The sequence below is a fragment of the Desmodus rotundus genome, chromosome 7 (assembly GCF_022682495.2).
Source record: "Desmodus rotundus isolate HL8 chromosome 7, HLdesRot8A.1, whole genome shotgun sequence".
NCBI classification, from domain to species: domain Eukaryota; kingdom Metazoa; phylum Chordata; class Mammalia; order Chiroptera; family Phyllostomidae; genus Desmodus; species Desmodus rotundus.
The window spans coordinates 109,023,885-109,050,203 of record NC_071393.1 but is presented as its reverse complement, the minus strand read 5'-3'; the positions used below and the strand labels follow the sequence as shown (position 1 = coordinate 109,050,203).

At 55.0% G+C, this 26,319-nt stretch overlaps 1 protein-coding gene across 2 annotated transcripts in view; it reads left to right on the top strand.

Annotated features, from left to right (window-relative positions):
* The window catches only part of SPTB (spectrin beta, erythrocytic), a 114,833-nt gene that overhangs the window by 85,292 nt on the left and 3,222 nt on the right, over positions 1-26,319 (top strand). For both annotated transcript variants that reach the window (XM_053927630.2, XM_071222008.1), the window contains exons 20-35: positions 992-1,255; positions 1,567-1,773; positions 2,213-2,302; positions 5,522-5,800; positions 6,347-6,477; positions 7,444-7,648; positions 7,925-8,299; positions 9,731-9,975; positions 11,068-11,206; positions 11,614-11,698; positions 12,455-12,651; positions 12,951-13,000; positions 13,516-13,594; positions 23,247-23,506; positions 25,717-25,890; positions 26,138-26,180. In XM_053927630.2, the coding sequence (XP_053783605.1) occupies positions 992-1,255; positions 1,567-1,773; positions 2,213-2,302; positions 5,522-5,800; positions 6,347-6,477; positions 7,444-7,648; positions 7,925-8,299; positions 9,731-9,975; positions 11,068-11,206; positions 11,614-11,698; positions 12,455-12,651; positions 12,951-13,000; positions 13,516-13,594; positions 23,247-23,506; positions 25,717-25,890; positions 26,138-26,180 (2,823 nt within the window). The remainder of the gene's footprint in view (positions 1-991; positions 1,256-1,566; positions 1,774-2,212; positions 2,303-5,521; positions 5,801-6,346; positions 6,478-7,443; positions 7,649-7,924; positions 8,300-9,730; positions 9,976-11,067; positions 11,207-11,613; positions 11,699-12,454; positions 12,652-12,950; positions 13,001-13,515; positions 13,595-23,246; positions 23,507-25,716; positions 25,891-26,137; positions 26,181-26,319) is intronic.

The window sequence follows — 26,319 nt, the reverse complement described above, 5'->3', positions numbered from 1 at the left end:
CAAGTCAGAGCTTTAGCATCCATTGCCAGGAGAACAGTTATTTCTGTTTGCCTTCTGTTATCTCCCCCAGGTCCCCAACCCCAGGGCACATTTGACATGAGCAGGGAAGTCCATTGACGCTCAACTTTTGGATGGGCAGAACCACTGGGGAGGGGCCATTCACACCCCTTGCAGATGGGGATGCAAGGGTCCCCTCTGTGATGAGTTTGCCCGGGGACCCGAGTGAAACTGTGGCCGGAGTTAGATCTTGGAACCAGGCACCTTTGCTCTTTCCTACCGTGGCGACCAGCATAGGGAGAAGCAGGCCTAGGGGCCACACGAGGCCGCATCCACAGTAGTCGAAGGTGCAGGCTCCAAGCCAGACTGTCCCACTCCACCTGCCTGCACCTCAGTTTCTTCATTTGTAAAATGAGGGTAATAACAGCTCCCTCCCCAAAGGAGTCATGAGCATTAAAGCACTCAGAATAGTCCTGGGCGATTATTAAATACTTAATAAATATTGACTGTCACGAGTGGTACATATGCCTAGACCCAAGTTATATCATACTGTACTCACCCAAAAAAGATACATTTGTGCAGGTGGAAACCTGCGAAGACAAAGACAGTAACTGAAAGATCCCACTGAAGGCTGGTTAGTGCACAGCCTCTGGGGAGACAATTAGGAGAGGGTGGAACTCAGGGCGGTTTCCAGGCTGCTTGTACCTGGATGGATCCTGAACCTTTTTTCTTTAATTAAAAAGCAATTTTAGTTCCAGCTGACCTTTGTCTGCAGCTCTCCATACTGCAACTTTCTGAGTCATTTGCCCCAAACACAGCTCCTGCTGCCCCGCCTTCTGCAAATAACTCAGGGATACACGATCTTTCAAATGGGCCTCACCAAGTTCTAGAGAGGTTCCTGGCTCCTCTGACCTCCTCTCGGGCAGCCCTCTGTAGCCACCTGGGGCAGGGCTGCACTGGGGCCAGACGGTGAGCTTGCCTCTCTCCCGCACAGGAAGGCACGCAGCTGAAGGAGGAGAAGCCCCAGTTTGCAGCCCTGGTGTCCCAGAGGCTAGAGGCCTTGCACCGACTCTGGGATGAGCTTCAGGCCACCATGAAGGAGAAGGCCCAACAGCTCTCAGCTGCCAGGAGCTCTGACCTGCGCTCGAAGACCCAAGCAGACCTCAACAAGTGGATCAGTGCCATGGAGGACCAGCTGCGGTCAGACAGCCCGGGCAAGGACCTGACCAGTGTCAACCGGATGTTGGCTAAGCTGAAGGCACGTGAGCGGGTTGTAGATTGGGAGTGTTGGGGAGCAAATCTGAACCCTGAAAGCCAGTTCCTCTCAGCTGGGCTTGCCTTTATTGTACAAAAATGTCTCCTTTGCGGTGGGTAAGACAGGGATCCAAATCGGCTAATAGAGGCATGCCTGAGAAGGAGAGTCCAGGTGCTCCAGAGAGGCAAAGATGAGTGGGGCAACCAGGGAGCTCAAACTGGGCCACGAGGATGGGTGGGAAGTGAGTGATGGAGAGGAGGGAGGGGCTGCCTAGGTGCCAGGGCGAATGCCAACATTGTCCCCTTGTGTCCCAGCGTGTGGAGGACCAAGTGAATGTGCGGAAGGAGGAGCTGGGGGACTTGTTTGCTGAGATGCCCTCCCTGGGAGAGGAAGAAGGGGGCGCTGACTTTAGCATCGAGAAGCGGTTCCTGGACCTCCTGGAGCCCCTGGGGAGGAGGAAGAAGCAGCTAGAATCATCCAGAGCCAAGCTGCAGATCAGCCGGGACTTAGAGGATGAGACGGTATGTGGGCCAGAACCCTCAACCCCCCTGTAGCCGAGGCAGCGGCTGCTGTCAGGATTACTGGCTGCCGCCCAGGGCAGCCCCTGGCAGCAGATGTCTGGTCATCTCACCCCCTTATCTCACAGGATTGTTGCGATCTTACATTAAATGTAAAAGTAAAGCCAGTGCTTTTTGAATGTTAACTCACTCATGGACTTTCAGGCCAGACAGACTTGGGTTCCTAATCCAGCTACATTACCTTTTCCCCTGTGTGACCAGGAACCTCAATTCAAAATATTAAAATGTCCCCGTCTGTAAAATGGAGACAAAACCCTGACCCGGGGTATTGGGAAGAACCAGGGAGACATGACGAGCAACACTCTGTGTGGATCGTGGCGGGTGCTCAGGGAAGGGTGGGCACAATTGTCATCAGCTGTCCTCCTGCCTTTGGTCTCCGCAGCTCTGGGTGGAGGAGAGGTTGCCGCTGGCCCAGTCGGCCGACTATGGCATTAATCTGCAAACTGTGCAGCTGTTCATGAAGAAGAACCAGGTGAGTACTGCCTTACCTTGTCAGTGCCACACGCCCCTCCTGCAGAAGGCCAGCTACAGAACATTAGCACTCTTGTTAGTAGCTCTGGGCTCCCCAGACCCCCTAACAGAGCAGCTTTGGTCATGGCAGAGAGAATTCTGGGAGAACCACAGGGGAGGAGGGTGGGGCTCGTTTAGATACTTTGGGATTTGGGGCCATTCAGACTCATCAGGGCATGGGTGACTGCAGGACCCAGATGCCCTGGCCTCGGGTTTAACTTTGCACCTTCTGTATTCCACAGCCCCCCTGAGAGGAGGTCCAGAGCTCCTGGCTGCTCTACCTCTTCCAGGGCTGAGCTGGGCAAATTGGGTGTCCTTAGGGTTAGTAGGCCCCACTTCTCTGGACACGTGAGGACTTGTAGAGCTCGAACCCCATTAGGAAGCCACAAACCTCGGACTCTGAGCCTTGGACTCAGGGCCACACTCATTCTGTTCTCTCGGGGCCTGGTTGCAAACTTCTGTGGCCCTGGTCAGGATGCCGGAAGTGAGCAGATGCCACACTTCCTTTTGAGTCAGAGTTACCTTGTACCTCCAAGGCCAGCTACATTGGTCATGCTGCCTCTGTGTCTGGCCAAGGGCTGGCCACAGACCCTGCTTTTGGGCAGAGAGCCCTTCCTCCTGCCTGGTCTGCTCTTTGGGTCAAGAAGTAGGGGCAGCCAGAGCCACAAGCAAGGAGAGCCTGGGGACTTCCCCCAGAGAGAGCAGGGTATCTCAGAGTACCAGTCGGCATTGTAGTTTCTTGAAAAGGAGGGTCACGGCCAACAGTACTTCCTTCCCCAGAGCAACAGCGGCTGCCATCTGCCCACAGAGCCCAGCAACTGTGCCGGAGCCTGAATTATATTCAAAGGCATTCTTTAAAGGCTCCCTCAGAGCCTTTGCTTCTAGCTGACATGACCAAAAGGCTCCAGTGGCCACACAAAGGGACCTGAGCTGGAAGGTAGTAGGATGCAGGTTAACACCACAACCTCCACTCAAAGGAGGGAGGCTGGTAGAAGACAGTGTCCTTGGGGCCTCAGTTTCCTCCACTGTAAAACGAGCCGACTTCAGTCCTTCCACCACCAGAGACTTTTTTGACTCTGTCTAGTTAGTGTTATTGCCAAAAGATTTTCATCTCCTCTGGCCAAAGGATGCTATTTTAAGAAAAGGGCAAGTGTAAATGGGGTTCTTCTAAACAAGAAGGGAAAGACAATCTCCTGGGAGAACGTGGCTGCCCTAGTGAAGACTATTTCAGGCTAGCCCGGCTAGCGCTCAAATCCCATTTTACCCTTCCCTTCAGTGCAGTGGCTCTCAAACCTCAGCGTGCATGAGACTCGCCCAGAGGGCTTGTTCAAACACAGCTGACCAGGCTCCACCCCGGACCCACTGAATCAAACTGGGAGTAGAGCCTGGTAATTTCCATCTCTACCAAGACCCTTCGTTATGCTGAGGCTGCTGGTCCGGACCCCACTTTGAGAGGACCCCACTGCTTTAAACTAGAACAAATCCCGCCAGGTGCCCCATGAGTGGTTCCCATTAGAATCACCTGGGGGAATTTTAACCCTACAATGCCCCAGTCCCTCCTCAAAACCATTAATTAGGATCACTGGGGTTGGCGCCCTGGCTATGTCTGTTTTCGCAGATGCAGCCAGGGTTAAGAACCACAGTTCTGTTTGATCTGGCCCCATTTGCCTTTAAATCTCATCTCTTACCACTTTCTCCCTCTTCACAGTGTTCTAGCTTTTCCGACTCTCTGGCCGCTAGATGGCCCGGGCTCGCCTCCACCCCGGGGACTTTGAAGTTGCTCTTCCCTCTTACCAGCAACATTCATCCCCCAGATCTTTGTGTGGGGGCATCTCACTCAATGTCATCTCCTCAGAAAAGCCCTCCTGACTCCCCAGGCCAGAGCAGCTGCCACTGCACCTCGGCAGACTTTCTTCGTCTTGTATTTACCTTCTAGCACCTGTTACCTACACTTATTTACCTGCTTACCATCTATTTCCTCTACTAGAACGTAAGCTTTATGAGGACAGAGGTTTTGTTTCCACATTGTCCCTAGAACAGGCTCTGCTATATGTGAAATAACTTAATGAATATGCGTTGAATGAATGAAGTCACGGAAGAAGACATCGCAAGTAAGCTCACTGCATAGGATCCCAGAAAGCAATTGCTGAGAGAGAGAGAGAGAGAGAGAGAGAGAGAGAGAGAGAGAGAGAGACCGAGAGAGACCATTTAGGGTTCCTTGCCATAGTAAGATCCAAGGACAGTAGAGACAAACAGAACTGACACTATGCGTAGTTTGAATACAATTGCACAGACCGTGGGAAATTGCACAGACCTCGATTCCAAGTCAGGTGCCATGTGGATGTTGCTAGTTCCGTGTATTTTCAATCCCCATCAGTCACTGTACTGCCCATGTGCCCCGCTTTTGTCCCCACCCTCCAGATGGCTCTAAAGGCTACGGACAGTTGTAGAAAGGGAGGATGAGGTATAAGGGGCCAGGAACCCACATGCAAGAAGCACCCAGGCTCAGGCCTCTGGGGCCAGAAAGTGAGTGACATGTGGGTCACAGCCCCCTGAAAAAAAAGGTGACCCAGTCCCAGAGTGGGAGGGAAATGCCATTCTGGTGATGAAAGATTCAAACGAGGAAATAATACAAAGCTCCCAAGAGATTCGAGAAATAGAAATGAGGAAAACAAAACAAAACCCTTAACTCTGTGCAAGGGGAAACAGTCAACTATAGCTTTATAGGAGTGAAAGCTCTTAGGAAAAGATATCCAAAGGTCATTTGAGCATTGTTTTCCTTTCCTCTATCCTGTTCAACTAAGAATCAAGCTCTGCTAAAGCCCAGGGAGAATAGGGAGCAGTCCAGAGCACAGGCTGTGGGATCAGAGGGAGTCGTGTTCAAATCCCAGCTCGGCCACTCGCTGCCCGCATGTTCCCTACCTGCTCTGTGCCAGTGCCTGGTGCTCATCCAGCAGACTGTGGGAGGGTGAAAGGAGAGTGGTGTGAAGTGCCGAGCACTGTGCCTGGCGTGTGGTCCTGGCAGTTTTTATGGCCACCCCCCACTCTGCTCTAGCTTCCCCAAGTGGGAGGGGGGCAAGAGGTGCCAGGGTGTCACTTGGGCAGCCTGCTGCAGATCCAGCCTCACCTGCCTGGTAGAAAGGCCCCGCCTCTGAGCCCTTCTTCTCTTCTCTTGCCCCAGACCCTGAAGAACGAGATCCTGGGCCATGCACCACGGGTTGAGGACGTGCTGCAGAGAGGGCAGCGGCTGGTAGAGGAAGCAGAGATTGACTGTGGGGACATTGAGGAGCGCCTGGGCCACCTGCAGAGCTCGTGGGACATGTTGCGGGAGGCGGCAGCCGGGAGGCTGCAGCGCCTGCGGGATGCCAGTGAGGCACAGCAGTACTACCTGGACGCAGGCGAGGCCGAGGCCTGGATCAGCGAGCAGGAGCTCTACGTCATCTCAGACGAGACCCCCAAGGTCAGCTCAGGCCAGGGCTGCCAGGCTGGGTGCCAAGGCCAAGAGGAAGAGCTTGGGGTGGGCAGTCAGGGGGAGTCGTGGAAGCCAGGTGTGTGAGGGGTGAGGACAGGGGTAGGGTGTCTGAGGAACCGTCCTTCTCAGGGCACCCCACCTCTTGCATGCACCCCTAGAGAGCATATACTGCAAGCAGATGCCCTGTCTGCCAACTTAGATTTACTCCAACCCAAAGGTTCTTCACCTTTTTTGTACCATGGGTCCTGTGCTATGGAAGGGGGTTAGAGGTGATGTGAGGGCATCTCTAAAAGCTAGAATGATAGAGGAGTTTCCACAAAACAGAAAGTTGGAGCTGGACCCAGAAGGGTAGATACCAGATTGGGGGTGTTGCGAGGAAGGTGGAATCCGGGCATTGCAGGAAAGGATGGCACAGTTCCCTGTGGGTGTCCCTGGGGCCTGGTACTCCCCATCTCAGACACCCCCAGGAGCTGGGCAGTAACCTGGGCCAGACCAAGCTCCCCAAGCTCGTGCTGATGGTCCCCTGCCTCCTAGGATGAAGAGAGTGCCATCGTGATGCTGAAGCGGCATTTGCGGCAGCAGTGTGCGGTGGAGGAATACGGGCGGAACATCAAGCAGCTGGCCGGCCGGGCCCAGAGGCTGCTCACTGCGGGCCACCCCGAGGGGTGCGTGCAACTTGGCCAGGTCATGGGTGTCAGGCCAGAGGCCCCACCAACCAGGATCTGTTCAGGTTCAAGTGGGAAAACAGGAACAGTTTTCCTGGAAAGTATGGGTTTGAGAAAACTGCTTTCTGGACTCCTGATTGGCCCAATTCCACTTCATGCCTGGGTTCTGTGTGGGTGACCTCAAACAGGGCCAACTGAGGTCTAGATTGCAAAAAGATCAGAAAATGAAATAGCGAAACTACCCTTTAGTGAAACTGAGAGCCCCAATCTTTTGAAGAGTTGGGCTGTGCTAAGAGATGCGGAAGACTAACCTCACTCTTCATTTTATGGTCCAGAAGGTACTTCACAATCTCACTGTCTCTCAGCAAAATTATTACAGAGGGGTGAAGGAAGCAACCTTCGTCTATCTCAGCTGTTCAGTTGCGCAGGTTCTGCAGAGATGCAAGCCCACTGGGCCGCACACCTCAGGCTGCCCCCAGTCACGGCTCTGCCTCAGCTGCCTTTAGGGCATCCACAGCTATGAGTCCTCGGCAGCCACCCCAGCATCTCCCAAGGATCCCCAAGGAGGGAGCCCCGGGTACTGCATGGCCCTCTCTAAAGAGCTAAGCAGGGCCTGCTGCTGCTGGGGTCCTGCTTAAACCGTCTGTCCTATCAGCCTCCTTGGAAGAGTAATGGAGAAGTTCCCCATTTGCTCCATCTCTCTAGGCTTCCCAGGGTGTGGGGCAGTGGCAGGAAGCATCCACCTTCAAGGGGGGACACATTTTGTCATCCCTGATGCATCATGGTCTAGGGACAGTTCCTTCTCTCCCCAGCTCTTCCCTGGGAGAAGTCACTGCCATTTCTTCTAAGCTGCGTTTCCCCACCTGTGCCTGTCACAGGGCTGCAAGGAGCTGGTCGGCTCCCCTGAGCTGGCTGCTCTGAGTTTTCTATCGCCGTCTCTGAACGCTTTCTTGTTTTGAATTCCAGGGAGCAGATCATCAGGCTCCAGGGGCAAGTGGACAAGCAGTATGCGGGGCTGAAAGACATGGCAGAGGAACGCAAGCGAAAGCTGGAGAACATGTACCACCTGTTCCAGCTGAAGAGGGAGGCCGACGACTTGGAGCAGTGGATTGCAGAAAAGGAGCTAGTGGCCTCGTCCCCAGAAATGGGGCAAGACTTTGACCATGTTACTGTGAGTACTCACAGTGAATGCTTTCTTCGTCTTCCTCAAATGCAAGAGCCATTGCTCCAGATGCGTGCCCACCCACGCACCCACACACACACCTGCCAGGTGCAAAGTGCCGCACAGAGATGCAGGCACAGTGGCAGGCGCACCAGACGCCCTGGGGAAGGTGTGAGAGTGTGACTCCAGGTGGTTGTAGTTGCCGCCTGGGGGAGTCTGCAGCCAGTGCAGTGACACCACTCGCTCCTGACCGCAATAACCGCATTTCTTTCTCCCCCTGTCCAGCTGCTCCGGGACAAGTTCCGGGACTTTGCCCGGGAGACGGGGGCCATTGGGCAGGAGCGGGTGGACAATGTGAATGCCATTATCGAGCGGCTCATCGACGCAGGCCACGGAGAGGCGGCCACCATTGCCGAGTGGAAGGATGGACTAAACGAGATGTGGGCAGACCTGCTGGAGCTCATCGACACCCGCATGCAGCTGCTGGCCGCCTCCTACGACCTGCACCGCTACTTCTACACAGGCACCGAGATCCTGGGCCTCATCGACGAGAAGCACCGTGAGCTGCCAGAGGACGTGGGCCTGGATGCCAGCACCGCCGAGTCCTTCCACCGGGTGCACACGGCCTTTGAGCGGGAGCTCCACCTCCTGGGCGTGCAGGTGCCTTCTGTCCCTTGCTGTCCACCCTCAGGCTCCGGGGACCTGCCTTGCACATCTTCTCCATGACCAGTGTCCTGGGGGCCCTGGCGTGTCAGGTCCTGTCCTGGCTTCTGCAGGGGAAACCTCTAGAATAGGCACCAGGAGACTCCACCTCCTCAGAGAGGCAACAGCTCAGGGCAGGAAGTCAGGGAGCAGTGCCTTTCAGACGTTCTTCAGCTTCTCGTTCTTCAAGCTGAATTTTTACAAAAACCCAGTGCATACAATACCTTAAAATACACTTTCTCTGGCTGTGCACAGTGTTACAGTGTTATCAGCAAACACATATGTTTTCTAGCACCAGATACTGTTCTAAGCTATACACGTATTCACTGAACCCCAGAGCCACCCACTGAGGGAGGGACCAGTAGTATCTGCACTTTGTAGACGAGGAAAGGCAGCCATGGCAAGGGTCAGTAAGGGGCCCGGCACCTGCACATTGGCGGGGGAGCCCTGGCAGCCTGGCTATAGACTCTGTGCCCTCAGCCATGAGGCTGTTCAGCCTTTCTACATGGGAGCTGCGGGAGCCCCCAAATCTGCCTCGACCACCCCTTCTCCCCTCATTGGGGTGCCCCTGAGGCACCGTCCCCAGTCCGTAGGCTTCTACACAGTTCAGTGTGATAGAGCAGTGACAAGGGACCCCAGTTGTTGGGGGCTGGCTGGGATTCCAATGGAGCAGGAGAGATGGGCTATTGTGCAACCTTGCACTGACCCAGTGGGGTTCAGGCCCCCGGTTCACATGGGTGGCGGGCATCCTAAGGATTTGTCCTCCGACTGCAGGTGGGGCCTGGAGTGCAGCTGTTGTGCCCTGGAGGTGCCAGGGCCTGGAGGCAGGCACAGCCCCACTGAGTTCTTAGGGCTGAGGCTGCACTGCCGTGGGGCTAGCCTCAAATGGGTCTGCTGCAGCCCCCTCCTCTGAGAGGCCGCGTGTGGGGTGGTTATGAAAGGGGCCGTGGAAGCAACCTCCCATCCCATGTGCCCCACTTTACTGGGTGACCTCAGACCCATCACTTAGCACCCCCATGCCTCCATTTCCCCATCTCCAACACAGAGATAATAATAGTATCTCTTTCATGGGGTGGTAGGAAAAATGAAGAGAGTAATAAAAGTGTTTAGAACAGCTCCTGGTACATAGTTACTTTTATTATCATACCTCTGAGGAGATCAAAGGGCATAGAGTCCCTCTCACTCCCCTTTGATGAGGATCAAAGCCCAAGGCAGGGGGCACCTTGGATCAGCAGAGGTGCCAAAGCAAGAGCCTTCTGCAGCACCCGGTGGGTGGTGCCTTCCAGCAGTGCCCTGGGAAGGGAGGCCAGGAGGAGGAGGTACCCTCGCCCCTCCTAGGCCCAACGTGCATCTTTCTGGAGAACAATGTCCAGTTTCGCCTGCTCACAGGTACAGCAGTTCCAGGACGTAGCCACCCGCCTGCAAACGGCATACGCGGGGGAAAAGGCAGACGCCATCCAGAACAAGGAGCAGGAGGTGTCTGCCGCATGGCAGGCGTTGCTTAACGCCTGTTCTGGGCGCCGCACCCAGCTCGTGGACACGGCGGACAAATTCCGCTTCTTCAGCATGGCCCGAGACCTCCTCGCCTGGATGGAGAGCATCATCCGGCAGATCGAGACCCAGGAGAGGCCCAGGTGAGGGGGGCGTCCTCAGGGCAGCCCCACCCCTTGGCCACCTTGTCCCAGAGGCTGGCAGCCCAGGGCACTGCACTGAGGCTTCTCCCCAGAGGGACAGTCCTGCACTGTGGGTGCACAGTAGTCCTGGGGTGACACCTGAGGGCTAGGTCCAGGAAGAAACTGAGTGGCTCAGCTTCCTCCGGGAGGACCGACCATCTCCCAGTGAAGGGAATCCTGAGTGTGGCGAGAAAGACATCTGTTCTTGAGCTTCTACAGTGATGGCAGCGAAAATACGGGGGTCACTGTTTATTCTTCCTCCGGTGCTGGGTTATGCGGGTTCCCCAAAACTCAGGGAGGAGCTCATTGCTCGTGGGAGGCGGCACCAGACCCCTGGGCACTGAGAGCCTCACGGGGACCAGGGTTCCCCTTCGCTTGGTGTCGGGTTAGCAGTTATCTGTGGCCCTTGTCTCTCCCTCTGCCCCTCTGGTGCAGGGCCTGGTGGTCAAGCTTCTATATTTAACTTCTTTATTGGCATATAGCTCACATACCATGCAATTCCACATTCCGTGGTTTTTCATGTAGTCACAGTTGAACAACCATCACAGTATCAAATTAGAAGGCTGTCATCACCCTGAAGAGAAACCCTGTACCCCCCAGCAGTCCTCACCCCCATCGCCCCCCCTCCTCAGCCCCTGGGAACCACTAATCTGTTTTCTGTCTCTCTAGACTTTTCACATGAGTAGAATGATACAATATGTGGTCCTTCCTGACCGGCTTCTTTTACGCAGCGCACCCTTTCCAAGACTCTTTCGTATTGTAGCGTGTATCAGTACTTCATTCCTTTCTATTGCTGAATAACTTTCCCAGGCTTCTTTTGGGGTCCCTGTACCACGCCCATGCCCTAGCCATAAGCAGTGGCAGACACCAGGGCATCAGTGTTCCTGCCGAGGCTAGACTGGCAGAGGAGGGGGTGGCCTCAGACCCCCAGGCAGGGGGCGGTGGCCCCTCTGATTGGGACTTGGCCTTAGCCTGACCAGAGTCACCGGCATTTGTTTCTTCCCCAAACTCTCTCACCTGCTCCTGTCCTCCTGCCCGGCACCCCCACCCCAGGGATGTCTCCTCAGTGGAGCTGCTCATGAAGTATCATCAGGGCATCAGGGCGGAGATTGAAACCCGAAGCAAGAACTTCAATGCCTGCCTGGAGCTGAGCGAGTCCCTGCTACAGCGGCAGCACCAGGACTCCGAAGAGGTGAGAGGGACGGTGGGTCAGAGATGGCCTCCTCCCTGTCCTTGCTCCCACTCCTGCCAGGACAAGACAGCTTCCTGGGAGAGGTCTTCAGAGGAGGCACGTCTCTCTCTCCTCCAGGGAGTGTTGGGAATGAGAGCCCCACCACACCCATTCAAGGGGATGGCTGCTGGTAGGGAGAGCAGGCTAATAACCCACCCAATGCCCACTTTCTAGGGGAGGCACATGTGCCTCAGAGAGGTTAAGTAACGTGCCCAAGGCTGCACAGCTGGCAAGTGGCAGGGCGCAGACTTGAAACCAGGTCTTTGTGACCAAGCCCACCCAGCATTCTTTGCGGGATCTCTCTGTGCACTGCCTGACACAGGGGCAGGATTACCTAAGCGTGGGCTGTTCTCCCTCCCTCCCCACAGATCAGGGAGAAGCTGCAGCAGGTGATGTCCAGGAGGAAGGAGATGAATGAGAAGTGGGAAGCCCGCTGGGAACAGCTCAGCATGTGTGAGTACAGCCTGGGAGCCAGGGAACCAGGAGGGGCGGGGCTGGGTGACATCACCACTGCCGAGCACAGAGCCCCCGCAGCACACTCATCAGGAAAGCTCTATCGCCAGGGGCCTCAAGGATCCCCTCAGAAGACCCGCACTGCTGGAACCAGCCAGCCAGCCCCTGATCTCTCTGCCCCCATCCCCCCACCTCATGCCAGGCTGAGATCCCTAAAGAGTGTGGCTCGGAGAGGGGTCAGAGTAAGGCTCTAGTGCACCCCAGATGTTTGATCTGAGGCATGTCAGGTACAGAAGGAGCTCTGTCCTGAGCAGTTGGAGACTAGGAGAGGTGGAGAAATCCTGCCAGAGCCAAGAAGACCTGGATTGGTCCTGTGGCTACTTGTGCACGATTTTGTGAGACAGCCAAGGGCCAGGAAGAGCGTGTTCAGGGCAGATGACAGCTCCTCAAAGAGAGATGTCTAAACTACATCTTGTTTTCAAAATGGAGTTTGTTCTAATTGGTGGGTTTTTAAAATACCACTGTTGACAGAGATGAGGTAGGGACCCAGTCTGGGAAGCGGCAGTCCCAGGCAGAAGGCCATCACTGAGCAGGGTGTCCACATAGTAACAAGGACACAGGTGTGGGCCTCCTGCCTGCCTGCCAGCTCCGAGTCTGTCTGCTGAGTGGCCCCCAAGGCCCTGCAGGAGAGGACCTTTGGGTGCTGACAGCCCCACTGGCCCTGTGGGTGGGCCTGCGTCTTATTCTCCATGGCAGTGCTGGAAGTATGCCAGTTCTCTCGGGACGCCTCTGTGGCTGAAGCGTGGCTGATCGCCCAGGAGCCCTACCTGGCCAGCCGGGACTTTGGACACACAGTGGACAGTGTGGAGAAGCTCATCAAGAGGCATGAGGCTTTTGAGAAATCCACAGCCAGCTGGGCAGAGCGCTTTGCTGCCCTGGAGAAGCCCACCACGGTGAGCAGGCAGCTGGGGTGGTGGGCGGCCACACCTGGAGGATATCTGAAGTCAAGAACTCTTTGCCGGTTAATAGACACCCACGAACAGTGTAAAAGGCTCCGCACGGTGGGAGAGTGGGAAGGAAGTAGGAGTGGCGGAGAGTACTGACTTTTGAACCCAAAGACAAAAGGGGATAATCCCAAAAGGAACGTACACCAGGGTGTGTTGGGTACAGAGAGCCACTTTTAGAGAAATGTGTCCCAGAGTGGTCTCCCCTCCTTGGTGAATCTGACACCTTTGGCCTTTTCCTCCTCTAGCTTGAGCTAAAACAACGTCAGAACTTGGAGACACCTGTGGAGGAAACTGGGTAAGAATGGGGAGGGCTGAATGGTGGGCTTCACTGGAGCACTGCCAAGGGCGGGGGGTGGGGGAGGAGGGTATTCTTCATCAGAAACAGCCCCCTGATGTTTTAATAATACACCTGTGACTGCTTACACCTGGGCCACTAGTTAGGGAAATCTAGAGTGGCTGGATCTTGCAGGCAGAGAGGAGCTTTCGTTAACCCCAAATCACGGGTGGCCTCGAGACCTGCTACAGACAGAGCTGGTAGAGAGCTGGTAGAGAGCAGGTACTGCAGAGTTACCCCCCTGCTCTGGGGGCCAGTTGAACACATACCCCAGAGTGTCCATTCCTGAAGTACCTGCCTTAACCAGAAAGTTAAAGCAGATTCAGCAGCTGCTTGCCAAGCACCTGCCAGGCTGCTCAGAGGCCTGGACAGGGAGACACGTGGCATGAGCTCCCTGAGGAGGGTGGGAGAGCCAGGTTTGGGGGTAGGCGCTGGCCTTAGGTACTTTTTTCTAAAGAGGGACTGTGTCTTCATAGGCCTCAAGAGGAGGAAGGCGAGACAGCAGGGGAGGGTCCCCGAGTTCCTGATCCAGCAGCCACCGTGAGAACATCCCCGGTCAGTTTCCTGTCCCACTTGTCTAGTTCCTTGGATTCGTTGCTGCCAGAGCCTGCTCATCCCTACTAGGCTCGGCCAGGGGGCCAGGGCGGAAGTCGAGGACAGGCACACGCCACCCCCACCCCCCAGACTCCTCCTTCAGATCAGCCTGCATTTTTCATTTAGGTGTTTTCCTCCAACCCAGAAGAAACTGACATGCCAGCCCACTGGCATGACTCTATTAGTTTGGTTTTATCTAGTCTAATAAATTTTCTTCTATAAATATGTCACCATCTACATCAGGGGAAACTGTATACAGAGATGATCAGTTTTGGTACACGGTCCTTTTTCCCGTTTTCCCTCTCGCTCCCTCGTGAACACAGTGCCCCTACACACACACACACACACACACAGCCACAGACAGACTGCCCAGCCCTGCCTGCCACGGCCACAGGCATTTCAGGACACCCCACCCCCACCCCAGGGTACATTCCTCCCTCCTAGGCAGAGCCCGACCCCCTCGCACCTTCCTGGCCTGAGGCCTGCTGGTCAGCAAGTCTGGATATAGAGCTGGTCCTGGGGCAAGAACAGACTTGAAGGAGTCCTGCAGGTGTGCAGGAGAGCCCCAGGGCTTCAGGGTCACAGGGCCAGTCCCCAACTTGTAGAAAAGGAGGATGTGAGGGTGAGGGGAGGAATGGGAGGAGACTCTGACACGCCAGCTGCCAATCACCTGGGGATGTGGCCCCAGGACCTTGCCTGGAAGAGGTCTCTGAGCTAAAAGGACCCGGGAGGTCTGTGTAGGAAACCTGGGAGGCTGTAACCCAGGTTTGGGGGAAGTGTCCTAGGAAATGGCTGACTGAGAAGACAGCAAAAATTCAGCATGTGCCTCGCATGGCTTCCCCACTGCATGTACCCCACTTCGACAGGTGCCCAGGTGAGCTTGCTGGAACTGTTGGGGGGTTAGGGACATTGGTATTCTAGGTGGAAATTTCTGGTACACCAACCACCCCAGAAAAAATACACATACACTAAGACTTTCCTGTGCAGAATCCCTGTCGGGTCCAGACTTCAGCTCTTCCCACACTTCTGTGAAACACACACTCACACTCACTTATACTCACACTCAGCTCCCTCTGCGGCCTCCAGCCTGGCCAGACGCCTCCCTTTCTGAGCTGCACCAGCCCTTCATGTCCAGCAGAGGGCATTCCTGGGCTCCTGCTGGAGGGTCTCTCCCAGAAGTTCCCTCTGAAGCTCGCATCATTGCTTGTGGGGGTCTCGGGTGGACTTCGTCCCAGCCCCTTTCTCCCAGTGACAGCCCCCACTGGAAGGAGAAAGAACTGGGGGCTGGCACAGACTGTGGACGTGGGGGCTGGGACTGTCCCTGCCTCCTGTACTACCTGCGCTTTGGTTGTGTATCCCTATGTGTCTGTGTGTGGTGGTGTCCCAGGTCTGCAGGCTCCTTTGTGACCCCCTGAATGACTCCATCCATTGTTTGTGTCCTGTACGTCTCTGCAAATTTAATTACATGTGAATCAGAGCCACCTCCATCCAACATCTGAATGTCAATGGGTTTGGGGGGAATAAAACCTGCTTGGACCCACGTTCTCTGGAAGGGTGGAGTGAGCCTGCATTTGAGACACTTCTCAGAGAGCCAGCCACACCAGCTGGGAAAGCTGGCCTGTGCCCAGTCCCAGGAAGAAACCAGATGGCGAATCAATGAACACCAGGCCCGAGGTCTCATGGAAACATTTCCTGCTGCTTCTCCCGTCTTAGCCCTGTGTTGAGTTTTCATGAGGATCCACGAAACTCCAAGGGAGGGTGTGATACCCAATTGGTCTTTTGATACGAGAAGAAAAAAGAATGGGTCCCACGCAGGCTGGGAAACCTTTGCAGAAACCACAGGCCTCTCCCAGGAAGGGCCGGCTGTCTGCTGAGCCTTCTCCCGGTAGGCCTGGGTTACGGTGGCTGTCTGCTGTCCCTTGTGTGTGGTCTGGTGTCGGTGCCCTATAGAATAGGCCCACGCAGTGTTGCTTCATGTGAAACCCCTCACTAGTGCATGCCGGCTTCCTGCTTGGGGGAACAGACGGGAGTGGACCGACACCTGAACCCCGTCTAGACCGCCGCACACCACAGGCGGCCGCCCTGCAGGCCCTATCCCGGTCCTCCCCTGCCTGGTGCATGGAAGCACACACACGTGTACACGCAGGGACTGGAGTGCTATTCCCTGCCACACCATTTTCAAGCACATCATTGTAATGCATCACTGCCCTCACCTCTTACTTTCCCACATTAGAGCTGTGTTATGGTAGAAACCACTCCATTCATACAGGTAAGTGTATATATAAATAAAGAGTGTGGGAGGCCAAGCACGAGAAACAAGCTATTACGACAGGCAAAACTCCTGGGGTGGAGGTCAAGACTTTGGGTTGTAGTCCTGAGCTCTTCAAGAACCTTCCTGCATGATTTTAGACAAGCCACCTAATCTTCCTGGGTCTCTTCACCCTTATAAAGCCCTCTGAAGGATTATAGAAAGTCAAGAACATTCTGGAATGTCATCAATGTGCCTGAATAAAGGGAGGGGCAGGGGGAGGTGGTTTTCCCCAATTTCCTCTTGTCCCCTCTGTAGCTCTAGGGGACCTGGTTGTGTTTGTCACGTGCCAGCAGGTGTGAGGCATGAGATGGGAAGGGCTGGGGTGTTTGCCTTTGTCCCTGTTCGGGGAAGAGAGGCGGGGTTGGACCTCAGTTCCTGACAAGGTCAGTGCTGTGAAGGCAGCCATGGGTGCTGGGGGTAGCCCTGGCGGCAGGCTGAGCCAAGCCCCTTCCTCAGTTCCTGGGACGCGCTCTCCCCATCACGCTCTGTGTCTCCCCTTCATCCCGGGTGTGGCCCTGGGAGGGAAGGGCTGATTGGTCCTGCTAAGGTTCTCATCTTCCAGGCTCTGGAGGCCTCAGAATCCTCAGTGTGACTGTTGTGGTGAGTTACTGACTGTTGAGATGTTGAGGTTGATTTCACGGAGCAGAAGTGGAAAGGCAGAGGATCCAAGCCACCCCAGGAGGCAGCCTCCCCCACCCCCAACCCCTGCCCCACCATCTAACATCCCTGGAACATCATCTGTGCCCTGGGCCCATCCCTGGCTTTGGGGCAAGGAGCAGGGCCTGCCTTAGGAACTCGCCCAGCGGCCAGCGGGGCTGTTGTGACGAGTCACACCCCTGAAAGGGATGAGTGCTTCTAGAGGCGGTGACAGGAAACAGCCTGTCTTCAGGGTTCATTCTTTGGGGCCGTCATGCCCTGGCTGCCTTTGAGCCTCCAGGCTAGATCCAGTGTGTGACTCAGGACTGTCAGGCACCAGGCCACTCCAGAAAGCAGCTGCCTGGGTGCCGTTCCTTAGCAGGCCTCCAGTTGTCACGGAAAACTCCTTTTCCCAAGCACTCTCTTACTGCAACCTTCCAAGACTGCCTGCAGCTAGCTTCCTCACTAGGGGTGAACCTGGGGAGTTGAGACTTCTAGGTCCCTTGCCTCTCCCTTCCATAGTCTTTGAGGTCGCTGTTGCTTCAGAGGAGTAACCAGCACTGGAGAATGTGAGGGATGGTGCCCCAGAGGCTGAACTGACACTGGACTGCAGCCCCTCCCACTCTTCTGTGAGACTAGACCCCTTTCACCCAGTGCCTGGCCAGCTCCAGCTGCTGTTACCCCCTTGGCAACCTGCACAGCTCCCTGCCCTCACCCGCCCCGGGAAGGCAGCCTGAAGCTTTAATCAGCAGCCAGAGACCCAGCTCTGACGTCCTGGATGGAAGGGATGTGGGTGTGGAGGCAGCAGCTGTGTTTCTTCTTGCCTGAGCAAGCTCTCCCCATCACTTCACCCCTCCCCCTGTGAGGCCAAACGGAGCTGCTGTTTCAGGCATTTTGCAGTGAATGCCGATTGGGTGTTTGCTCATAATGAGCAGACCCCGCCTGGGAAGAACTTCAGTTTTCCCCTGAACCTGGGTGTGTCCTTGTCTCCTCAGGATGCCTGAGTCAGCGTGGCAGGGGTGTGTCTGCCTGCAGTCTGGCCCAGAGCCCCGGTACTCCAGGCTCCCCAGAGAAACTTGCTCCAGGCTCTTTCTGGACATCTGTTCACTGCTGGGTGTGCCCAGCTCTTTGTGCTGTGGTCAGACGTGATCTTTCTGGCCTCGCTGCTCTAAAGGCCTCTCCTAAGTTCTTCCCAACAACGTTCCAGAGCATCCCAGATACAGATGGGCTCAGGACGGCCTCAGGTAACACTGGAGGCCTTTCAGAAATGGGGCTTGAAGCTGCCCAATTGTCAAATGGGTGGTGGATCTGGATGGGGGAGTCACTGCCTTCTAACCCTTTCTAGTCTTTCTTATGCTGATCCAGCACGCCCCCCCCCCCCCGCCCCAGCTCCTTCAGGTCAGGGGCCCCTAAGAGCCCATACCACTGGTGGGAATGAGGAAGACAGCTCCCGAGGAAGCCTCTTCTCCTCTTGCCCATGACCCTGCCAGTGGACCAGGTCTCCCCCTCCCTGTCTGATGGGACCCTGAACACTCCCTCTCCATTCCCCCTCACTTTACCCGGTGGCCTTACGCTCTGTGTTCCCTCCTGCTGTCTTCCCTGCTTCCCCAGTTGCCACCTCAGCCAGCTGCCCCTGGAGCACAGTGTGGATTTGCTCTGCTCCCTCCATCCCACTTCTCACGAGAGCCCCTCACCATCCCACCACCCACCAGGGGACCCTTCACTGCCTGGTCCAAACTCGGCTCCTCACAGTCCTTCCTTATTCAGCAACAACTTCTTTCTCTTCTGACATTTGTCTCTGCTTATCCTAAGTTGCTATCTCTTCATCTCTTTGGCTGCTCTCAACTCAACAAACCATCTCTCTCTCTTCTTGCAAAAAATTGTCTTCTGAACAGCCTTCCCAACCTGTCTGCCAATAGCCCCTCACCCCTCACCCCTCACCCAGGGGAGGAGAGCCTAGACCTCAAGGGCTGGGGGAAGGAAAAACTCTCAGCTGTGAACATGGCCAGTTCCCCCACCCCCCAGTTCCCCAGTGCTATTTGCTCACCTAAAGCACCAGCAATAGGCCTTGACTGCTGGCTCCAAGCCCCTCTTCTGGCCCCTTCCGGTGTGGCTCTGGCGTGACCCCGCTGCTGCCTTGGCTGACCAGCCACATGTCTTAGATAAGCTGAGCTTGTCTCACTTAGTCTGTGAACCCCATCAGATAGGTACTTTCCTCTAGAATAGCACCACCCCTCCCCTTGCAGCAGAAAGAGCCAGAGGTGGAGACCAGACAGACCTGCCTCCTCAACCCTCCACTCACTAGATATGTGACTGTGGGCAAGCTATCCATTCGCCCTGACCCCCGGGTTCCCTCGCCTGCAAAATCTAGGTAGTGATGATACTTGCCTGGCAGGGGGAGGTTAGGATTGAAGAGAGAACAGAGGTAGAATATCTGGCATCTAGTAGGTGATTCACTGAGTCTTCATTCTTCCCTTCAGTTTTTTCTCCGTCCCTCACTGTAGACGTTCATCTCTTAAAATAACCGTCGTCCATATGAATTCTAGTATCCATTCATTGCCTAAGCCCCCGCAAACCTCCCTGCAGTGCCCCTCCCTTGAGCCCCGCTCCACACACTCTGGGCCCAGTCCTTGCTGTGACATAGGCAGGACCATCACGGGGCTGAGGCCGGACATTCTCTTTCCGGGACACGTCCTTATGCCCTGGTTCTCACTTACCGGCATCTCCTTTAGAAAGAAGCCTCCTTGCTTGTGTTTCTTTGCTTGTCAGTGTATCTGGGGTCATTGAGCATCTTACAGGGGTGTCCAATCTGCCACCCTCAGACCCCATGAGTCAGTCCCAGGACAGCTGTGAATGCGGCCCAACACAAAATCCTAAATTTACTTAAAACACTATGAGATTTTTTTGTGATTTCATGTCGCAACGTATTTAATGTGTGGCCCAAGACAACTCTTCCTCTCCCAGTGGGGCCCAGAGATGCCAAAAGATTGACACCCCTGAAAGAACCTCCAAAAGATCCTGTGTTTGCAAACAAGCTTTTTTCTCCTGGGAGCTAGAGAGCTTGCTGTCTGTGTGCTGTGCCCTCTGCCACCTGCTGGCTGAGCTTGGAAGTACACTTTCAACTCCTTTAGTCCAGAGAAGAAATGTACCCACCCTGCCCTGCTTCCCCTCCCCTTCTTGAGCCTCCTCTGTGGAAGAGACCCTCAACGTTTGCCTGCACCCCCACACAAGACAGCTTCCTAGCAAGGCAGGACCCTAAAAAGTCAAGCTTACAAGATTCTGAGCGGGCCACCCCTCAGGTGTTGGGGCCTCTCCCTGTTCGACTCTGATCCTGTAAAAGGCTCTCCTGTCTGCGCCCTTCCCTCCCCTGAAATCAGGATCCCAGCAGCCAGAGCACGCGCCCACCTCTCAGTCGCCTCCCCATCCCCTGCCCATCTGCCCCCAAACTGGAGATCCTGGCTCCATGCTGCAAGCAGCCCCACCCCCTTATTCCAGCCCCCCACCCTCATTCTCCCTCATGCTGTCCCTCCCACTTATCGTCGAAGACTCACTGACCACTCCAGCCTAACTGAGAATCTCAAGGCAGCTGGCCCTACCCCCTTCAGTGTCCCCCCAGCTCCTCTGGGTGACACGTCTAGGCTGAGTACCCCTCAGCAGTGCAGGTGTAAGCTGTGCGTCCCCCTCACTGCCTGAGGGCTAAAGCAGCAGGCCTTCTGCCTTAGAGAATGGAGGGGAGAAGGGAAGCAGATCATCTCATCCATCCAGGGCCTTTTGGCAGAACCTGCCTGTCCCTACAGCCACACAGGTAGCCAGCTCTGGGCCCCAGTTCCACAGAGCCCGCCCTGCTGGGCGAGGCACCGTCTCCCTATGAGAACACAGCACGGTTCCAGCAGCAGCAGAACTGCCAGTACACCCGCACTTTCCCCGCTCTCTCTCATAAAATGGCACAAAGCACATTTACCCCTGGAACCTGGGACAGGAGGGCCCTTCTTCCCAAATCATGACACCATCTTTCTCTTCGGTGTCCCCTTCGCCAGCCCAGGAGGAAGAGAAGCTCTGCCAGCCTGGGCTTAGGAGGGAGAAGCAGCCACCAGACCCCTTCTCCTCCTCCTCCTCAGGCCTTGGCCTTCAGGATAGAGAGGACAGGGTGCATTTTATATTGTCTCCACGTGAACAGTCAAGAGCACATAAGAAACCTTTGCAAACATTGGAAAAGCTATTTTCCAAAGCCAACCCATGACCCAGCCATTTAACTTTTGCAAAATGTCCCTGCCAGGGAATGTGGGTCAGGCACCCATTAGGAGGAAGCAAAAGAAAGGTGAAATTTAGTTGGGAAGCAGTCCTGGAAAAATTTGTCTTTATTTTCGGAGGACAGTTCCCAAAAGGAAGGAGAATGGCAGTGAAAGTATAGGAGGAAACATGGACCCACATGCCCCTAGTAAGATCAGTCCCAGGAGGTTACAGGCTGGGTGAGAGGGGCAAACCTGGCTGCGGGTCTGCGGGCCACCTCCCTGAGACCCCAGGGCAGGTGCAGGGAGGGCTCCAGCCCTCCACCACCAGGAGCAGTGCGGCCAAGAGGAGAGGTTAGGGATAAAAAGAGGCTTCACATTTTGCAATACTGGTCCACCTCCCCAAACTACACCCAGGTCCAAGGCTTGGCCTGACGGGCCCACAGGACCCCAACCCAGGCTACCAGCCCTATTCCTGCTACTCCTGCCCTTCCTCCCTGCTGGAGGAACATGCAGGCAGGGCTGTGGGCCCCCCAGATCCTTGTGGCCAATGCTGGCTCATTGCACTCTTGAAGATACAAATAGTGCAAGGTGCAGAAAGACAAGTGTGGCCCGGCCACAGCCGTCAAGGGGTTCTACAACAGAAAAGGATGAGCCCTAAAGATGTGATAACAACTCAGGTTCATCCAATTCTGGAGTGCATGTCCCTAATTGTCTCCGATACTTATAAGCCGTGTGGTCTTGGATAAGTTGCTTAACCTCTCTAAGCAAAGGTTTTCTCATAGATTGAAGGTAGTAGACTAGGGTAGTGTGGTTTTCAAACTTTTCCAGTCATATTATCCTTTCTTTAAATAGGATCTCACTAGAACCCCAACTTATCACTATTTATTGAACAGCCCTAATTTTATGGAATACAAACATGACTAGCTTTACCTTTCTTCCAAGCACTGCCTTCAAACGTCTCCGCTGACCTCCCTTCCCATTCCTGATCACCATCTCAGGCAGACCTTGGTCGCTTTTAGCCTGCCCAGGTTAAAGCTTCAATCTGATGTCCAGTATGGTGCCCACACCCTCTCATCCTCCATCTCTCTGGCCCATGTTTGTAGGACCCGCAGTGGGGAGCACAGGGTACGTCTGCTCTTTTCTGGCTCCTTTCCAACGCTCTCTGGGCCTCCGGCTATCTGCAGTGGTTGGAGTCAGGAGTAGATAAGGGGGCAGAGTCTCATTACTGCCTGGGTTGGCCCTGGTCCTGCAGGTGTTCAGATGCGGCCTGTGCAGGGGCCTTCAGGGCTCTCTTCTCACCTGGTGCTGGAACATCTCCAGCAGTCAGGCCTTTGAGACAGGGTTCTGACCAGGCGGCTTAAGCTAGGCTGCCTTCCTGGGTGCTCGTTTGGCACATAGGAGACCCATCCATTCTTGCCCCACCTGGCAGTGGGAGGCGGGCTGCCCCTTGCTGCCCCATCTGTCCTGCCCTCTCTTCTCCGGCAGCAGGCACAAGGGCAGATCAACAAGGACTTTAGGGCCCAGCTGGGGAACGGGACATAAGCGCCTGACACATGGAGACCCTTCACTCAGCTTGGACAGTGGTGGGCAGCACCCCACCCTCCACAGGGAGATGCAGGGGGTAAAGCCTCAGCCCCTCCCCAGGGCAGGGACTCCTCACAGGCGACTGTCAACCCCTGCTGCACATCAGAATCATGAAAAGCTTATGAAGAAATGTCAATGTGCAGACCCCACTCCAGGCCGGTGAAAGCAGCCTCTTGAGGGAGGGGTCTGGAACTATGTTGTTAAAGCTCCTGAGGTCAGCATGAAAGGCAGCCAGGCTCGGGAACCACTGCCCTACTGCAAGAAATCCCCATCAAATGACAGGAGCAGGACCAGTTATTCTGGGTTCTTCCTTTTTAAGGTAGTGGGGAACACCAAGGGACTGCTGCCCTAACTTTGAGGTGTTAGATACAAGTGGAAGGTAAGAGAAGAGTTTCCATTCACCATCTCGTACACGTGTTTTTCAAACCTGCCGTAACAGCGGCCCTTTCTTCATAGGAAGTCTTGCCAGAGCCCACGCAGAGCTCAGCCAGAGTTAGTGTGTGACCGCAGCAGGGGTAGGGGCCTGGCGCCGGGCAGTGAGCCTGGGCCTTGCCTGCTGTGTTGGAACCCCCTGGACAAGACCATCACTAAGGCCACCTTCAGCTCACTCCAAAAACTTTCTGTGGATGTTAGATTGGGGGTGGGAAAGGAGCCAGAGATGTGAGCAGTGTAGGGAAGCAGGCCAGCTGGGTACCCACAGCAGGTGGAGGGATCAGGCAGGGGGGCCCGGAGGTGCATGGCAGAAAGGAACCAGCCTCAGGAGGGGGCCTGCTGGCTCCCCAGTTCTGAGGGGCAGCCACCCCTGGGGCAGAACCCCAGCAAGGTGTGCTCCTCCCATATGCCCGAGCAGGGGGAAGACAGACAGTGGCCTCAGGACCTGCAGCCGCCACCCTTACCAGGGCCACAGGAGGAAGGGCAGGAGGAGAAATCTGGCGGGGATGAGGGGCCCGCCACAGAGCCTCTCTTTAAGGTCCTGGACACGCCTCTGAGCGAGGGTGAGGAGCCTACGACGCTGCCGGCCCAGCGGGACCATGGGCACAGCGTGCAGATGGAGGGCTACCTGGGCCGCAAGCACGACCTGGAGGGGCCCAACAAGAAGGCATCCAACAGGTGTGTGGGAAGAGGCCGCCAGTGGGAGGGAGCGGGTGGCTCTCAGGGACTTCAGCAACACAGGTGTATGTGCTGGGGGAGAGGGCGATCTTTACCTCCCTGGTCTTGAGAGCTTCTGGGTACTCCTCTGAGCCAGCCCAGGGTGTGTCAGGGAAAGCCTGTCTTCAGTTCTGGTCCCAAGTTCAAATCCTATGACCTTGTACAGGTTACTCAGCCAAAGTTAATGTCCCTATTTGTAAAACAGGGATGTTGATGGCAGCACGCCTCTTCAGTGCAGAGAGCGTGCCTGCGCACAGGAAGCGCTCAGAGAACACTACTGTTATTGTTCTTATCCTAGGGCTGGGTGGGTCGATGTAGGCACTAATGACAGGACCTTGACCGAGTCCTGCTTTTTACCAATCTGGGCTTCAGTTCCCCAGCTGTAACATAGGAGAGGAGGAAGAGTGGGATTGGAGTAGGTGCAGCTGGAGGGCCTTTGCTGTACTATCACACAGCAACTCCGTGACCCTGAGGCATTCATTCAGGCTGGGTCCTCTCCTGTCCCTGAGGCAGTCATGCCCTTGGGTTTGGTCTCTCCGGGGATGCCTCCTCTATAAGGACTCTGGGGGCCCCACCTTCAGGTAGCGGTCCAGGGGGTCCCAGGAAAACAGGGCAGCATTGAGGTTGAAGCCAGCCATATACCCAGGGCCACTGGCAGCACACGGAGCCTGCCCTGGGGGACACCAAAGCTAATGCAAATTTCAAAAATGAATTTGGGGACCCCACTGTCCTGAAAAGGTTTATTGCTTATGTGCAGAGTCCACCAGGAAAGAGGGAACTACCATTTATTGGGCACCTACTGAGTGCCAGGCATTATGTTAGGAATGATAAAATCTTCCTAAACACCTTGTAATATTGAGATTTCCATTTTCCACATAAGGAAACAGAGTCTCAGAGAGGTTAAGTCATTTGTTCAATGCAGGATTTTATTCCAAGACCCAGTTCTTTTAGCAATTGCCTTACTTGGGCTACAGGAGGTGAGGGCTACAGGAAAGATCCCCAAGCTGGGCATCAGAAATCTGGGCTTTGTAAAGTGGCTCTGCTGCCAGCTTTGTAAAGGTCAAGTCCTCTCTCTGACCTTCCAGTCCTCCCTCCCTATGTGCCCTAATAGTTTTCCACCTTCCTGCCCTCCAAAGGGAGGGAGGGAGAAGGAAGGAGAGGAGGAGAAGGCGGGGGGCGGGGGGCTGGAGCAGCAAAGGAACAAAACCTTCAATGTTTCACAGCATTCATTTCTGTGAAAACACAACACGTTCCCCGTGTATCGGTGAAGGAGCTCCGGTTAACCCACACTCGAGTTTCTAAGCTTGCAGCTGCCACCACACTCACCAGTTGAGATGAGCCTTGACTTATACACCGAAGTGTTTCTTTGAAAAGTGCTAGTACAGTGTACTGGCATACATCAACAAAAGGAAAACTAACAGCAACCACCAAACAAACCCCTGCTTTATTCAGCTCATAGTTCTGTAGTGAAAACCAAGCACGCTGGTGGATGTGGACACGCTCTGAAAAGTTTACCCCGTTGGTCTTAGACTCAATAATTCTGCTTCTAAAACTGCATCTCAACGCCAGAGTTAGAGGCAAAGGGTTACGCACAAGAATGTTCATCACACTGTTACCTTGCACTGCTTAAATTTCCAGTGTCACATGGCCCACCAATAAAGGGACTATTTATCTATGTGATGAGACACCACATAGTTATTCAAAATTACTTTCAAGAAATATTTGAGGATGTGAGGAAATACTCATGATATAGTATTAAGCTTAAAAGCAGGACAAAAAACTGGTTATACAGTATAGTCCAATTTTAGCTATATACAGAGGAGGTAGGTGTACAGTTGTGATGCAAATAAACACAATTACCAAATAATAATACAAGAATAAACTCTCCGTTTTGGGTACTCACGACTGTAAACCTACTTTGGTGTACCCCAGTATGTGAGTAGGAAAAAACGTGAATATGTGAATAGAAAAAAGACTAGACGGAAATACATTCAAGGTTAACAAGAGTTAACTTTAGGTAGTGAAATTGCATGGAGGTGATTTTTCATAGTAGGGTGTATTACTATCTACCAGGCGGAGAACGGTGTAAAGGAAAAGGTACAGCCGTGGGAGCTGAGTACAGAGACGCTGTGTCAGGACGGCGGGTGACCTGCCTGTCTGCCCCGTTGCAGGTCCTGGAACAACCTGTACTGTGTGCTCAGGAATAGCGAGCTGACCTTCTATAAGGACGCCAAGAACCTGGCGCTGGGGGTGCCCTACCACGGGGAAGAGCCTCTGGCCCTGAGGCATGCCGTCTGTGAGATCGCTGCCAACTACAAGAAGAAGAAGCATGTCTTCAAACTGAGGTGAGGCCCGCCCGCCCGCCACCCCTTCCCTGGCGGTTCGGTTTCGCATCAGAGGCTGGACAGGGGCCCACTACATGCCTGCGCTGGCCCTCAGGGGCTTTCCAAATCAAAAAGGCTAATGGTCCAGATTCTCACCTCCCTCAGAAGGTGCTCTGTGTCTGAGGGGGCTGTGGGATCGAGCCAGCCCTCTGCCCAGGCAGAGGGCTCCAGAGGTGGCCCCGGGACAGGAACCCTTCTGTCCTCCCAGGTTGAGCAATGGCAGTGAGTGGCTCTTCCACGGCAAGGATGAGGTAAGTGCCAGGCAGCCCGGCCCAGACCCCCCACTAACAAAGGGGCAGGTGGAAGAGGCTCGAGCTACTCGACCTCAAGGCTCCCTCAGAATGGGCAGTCCTGGGGCCCCCCTTCCCAGAGGCCTCCCCGGAGAAGTGT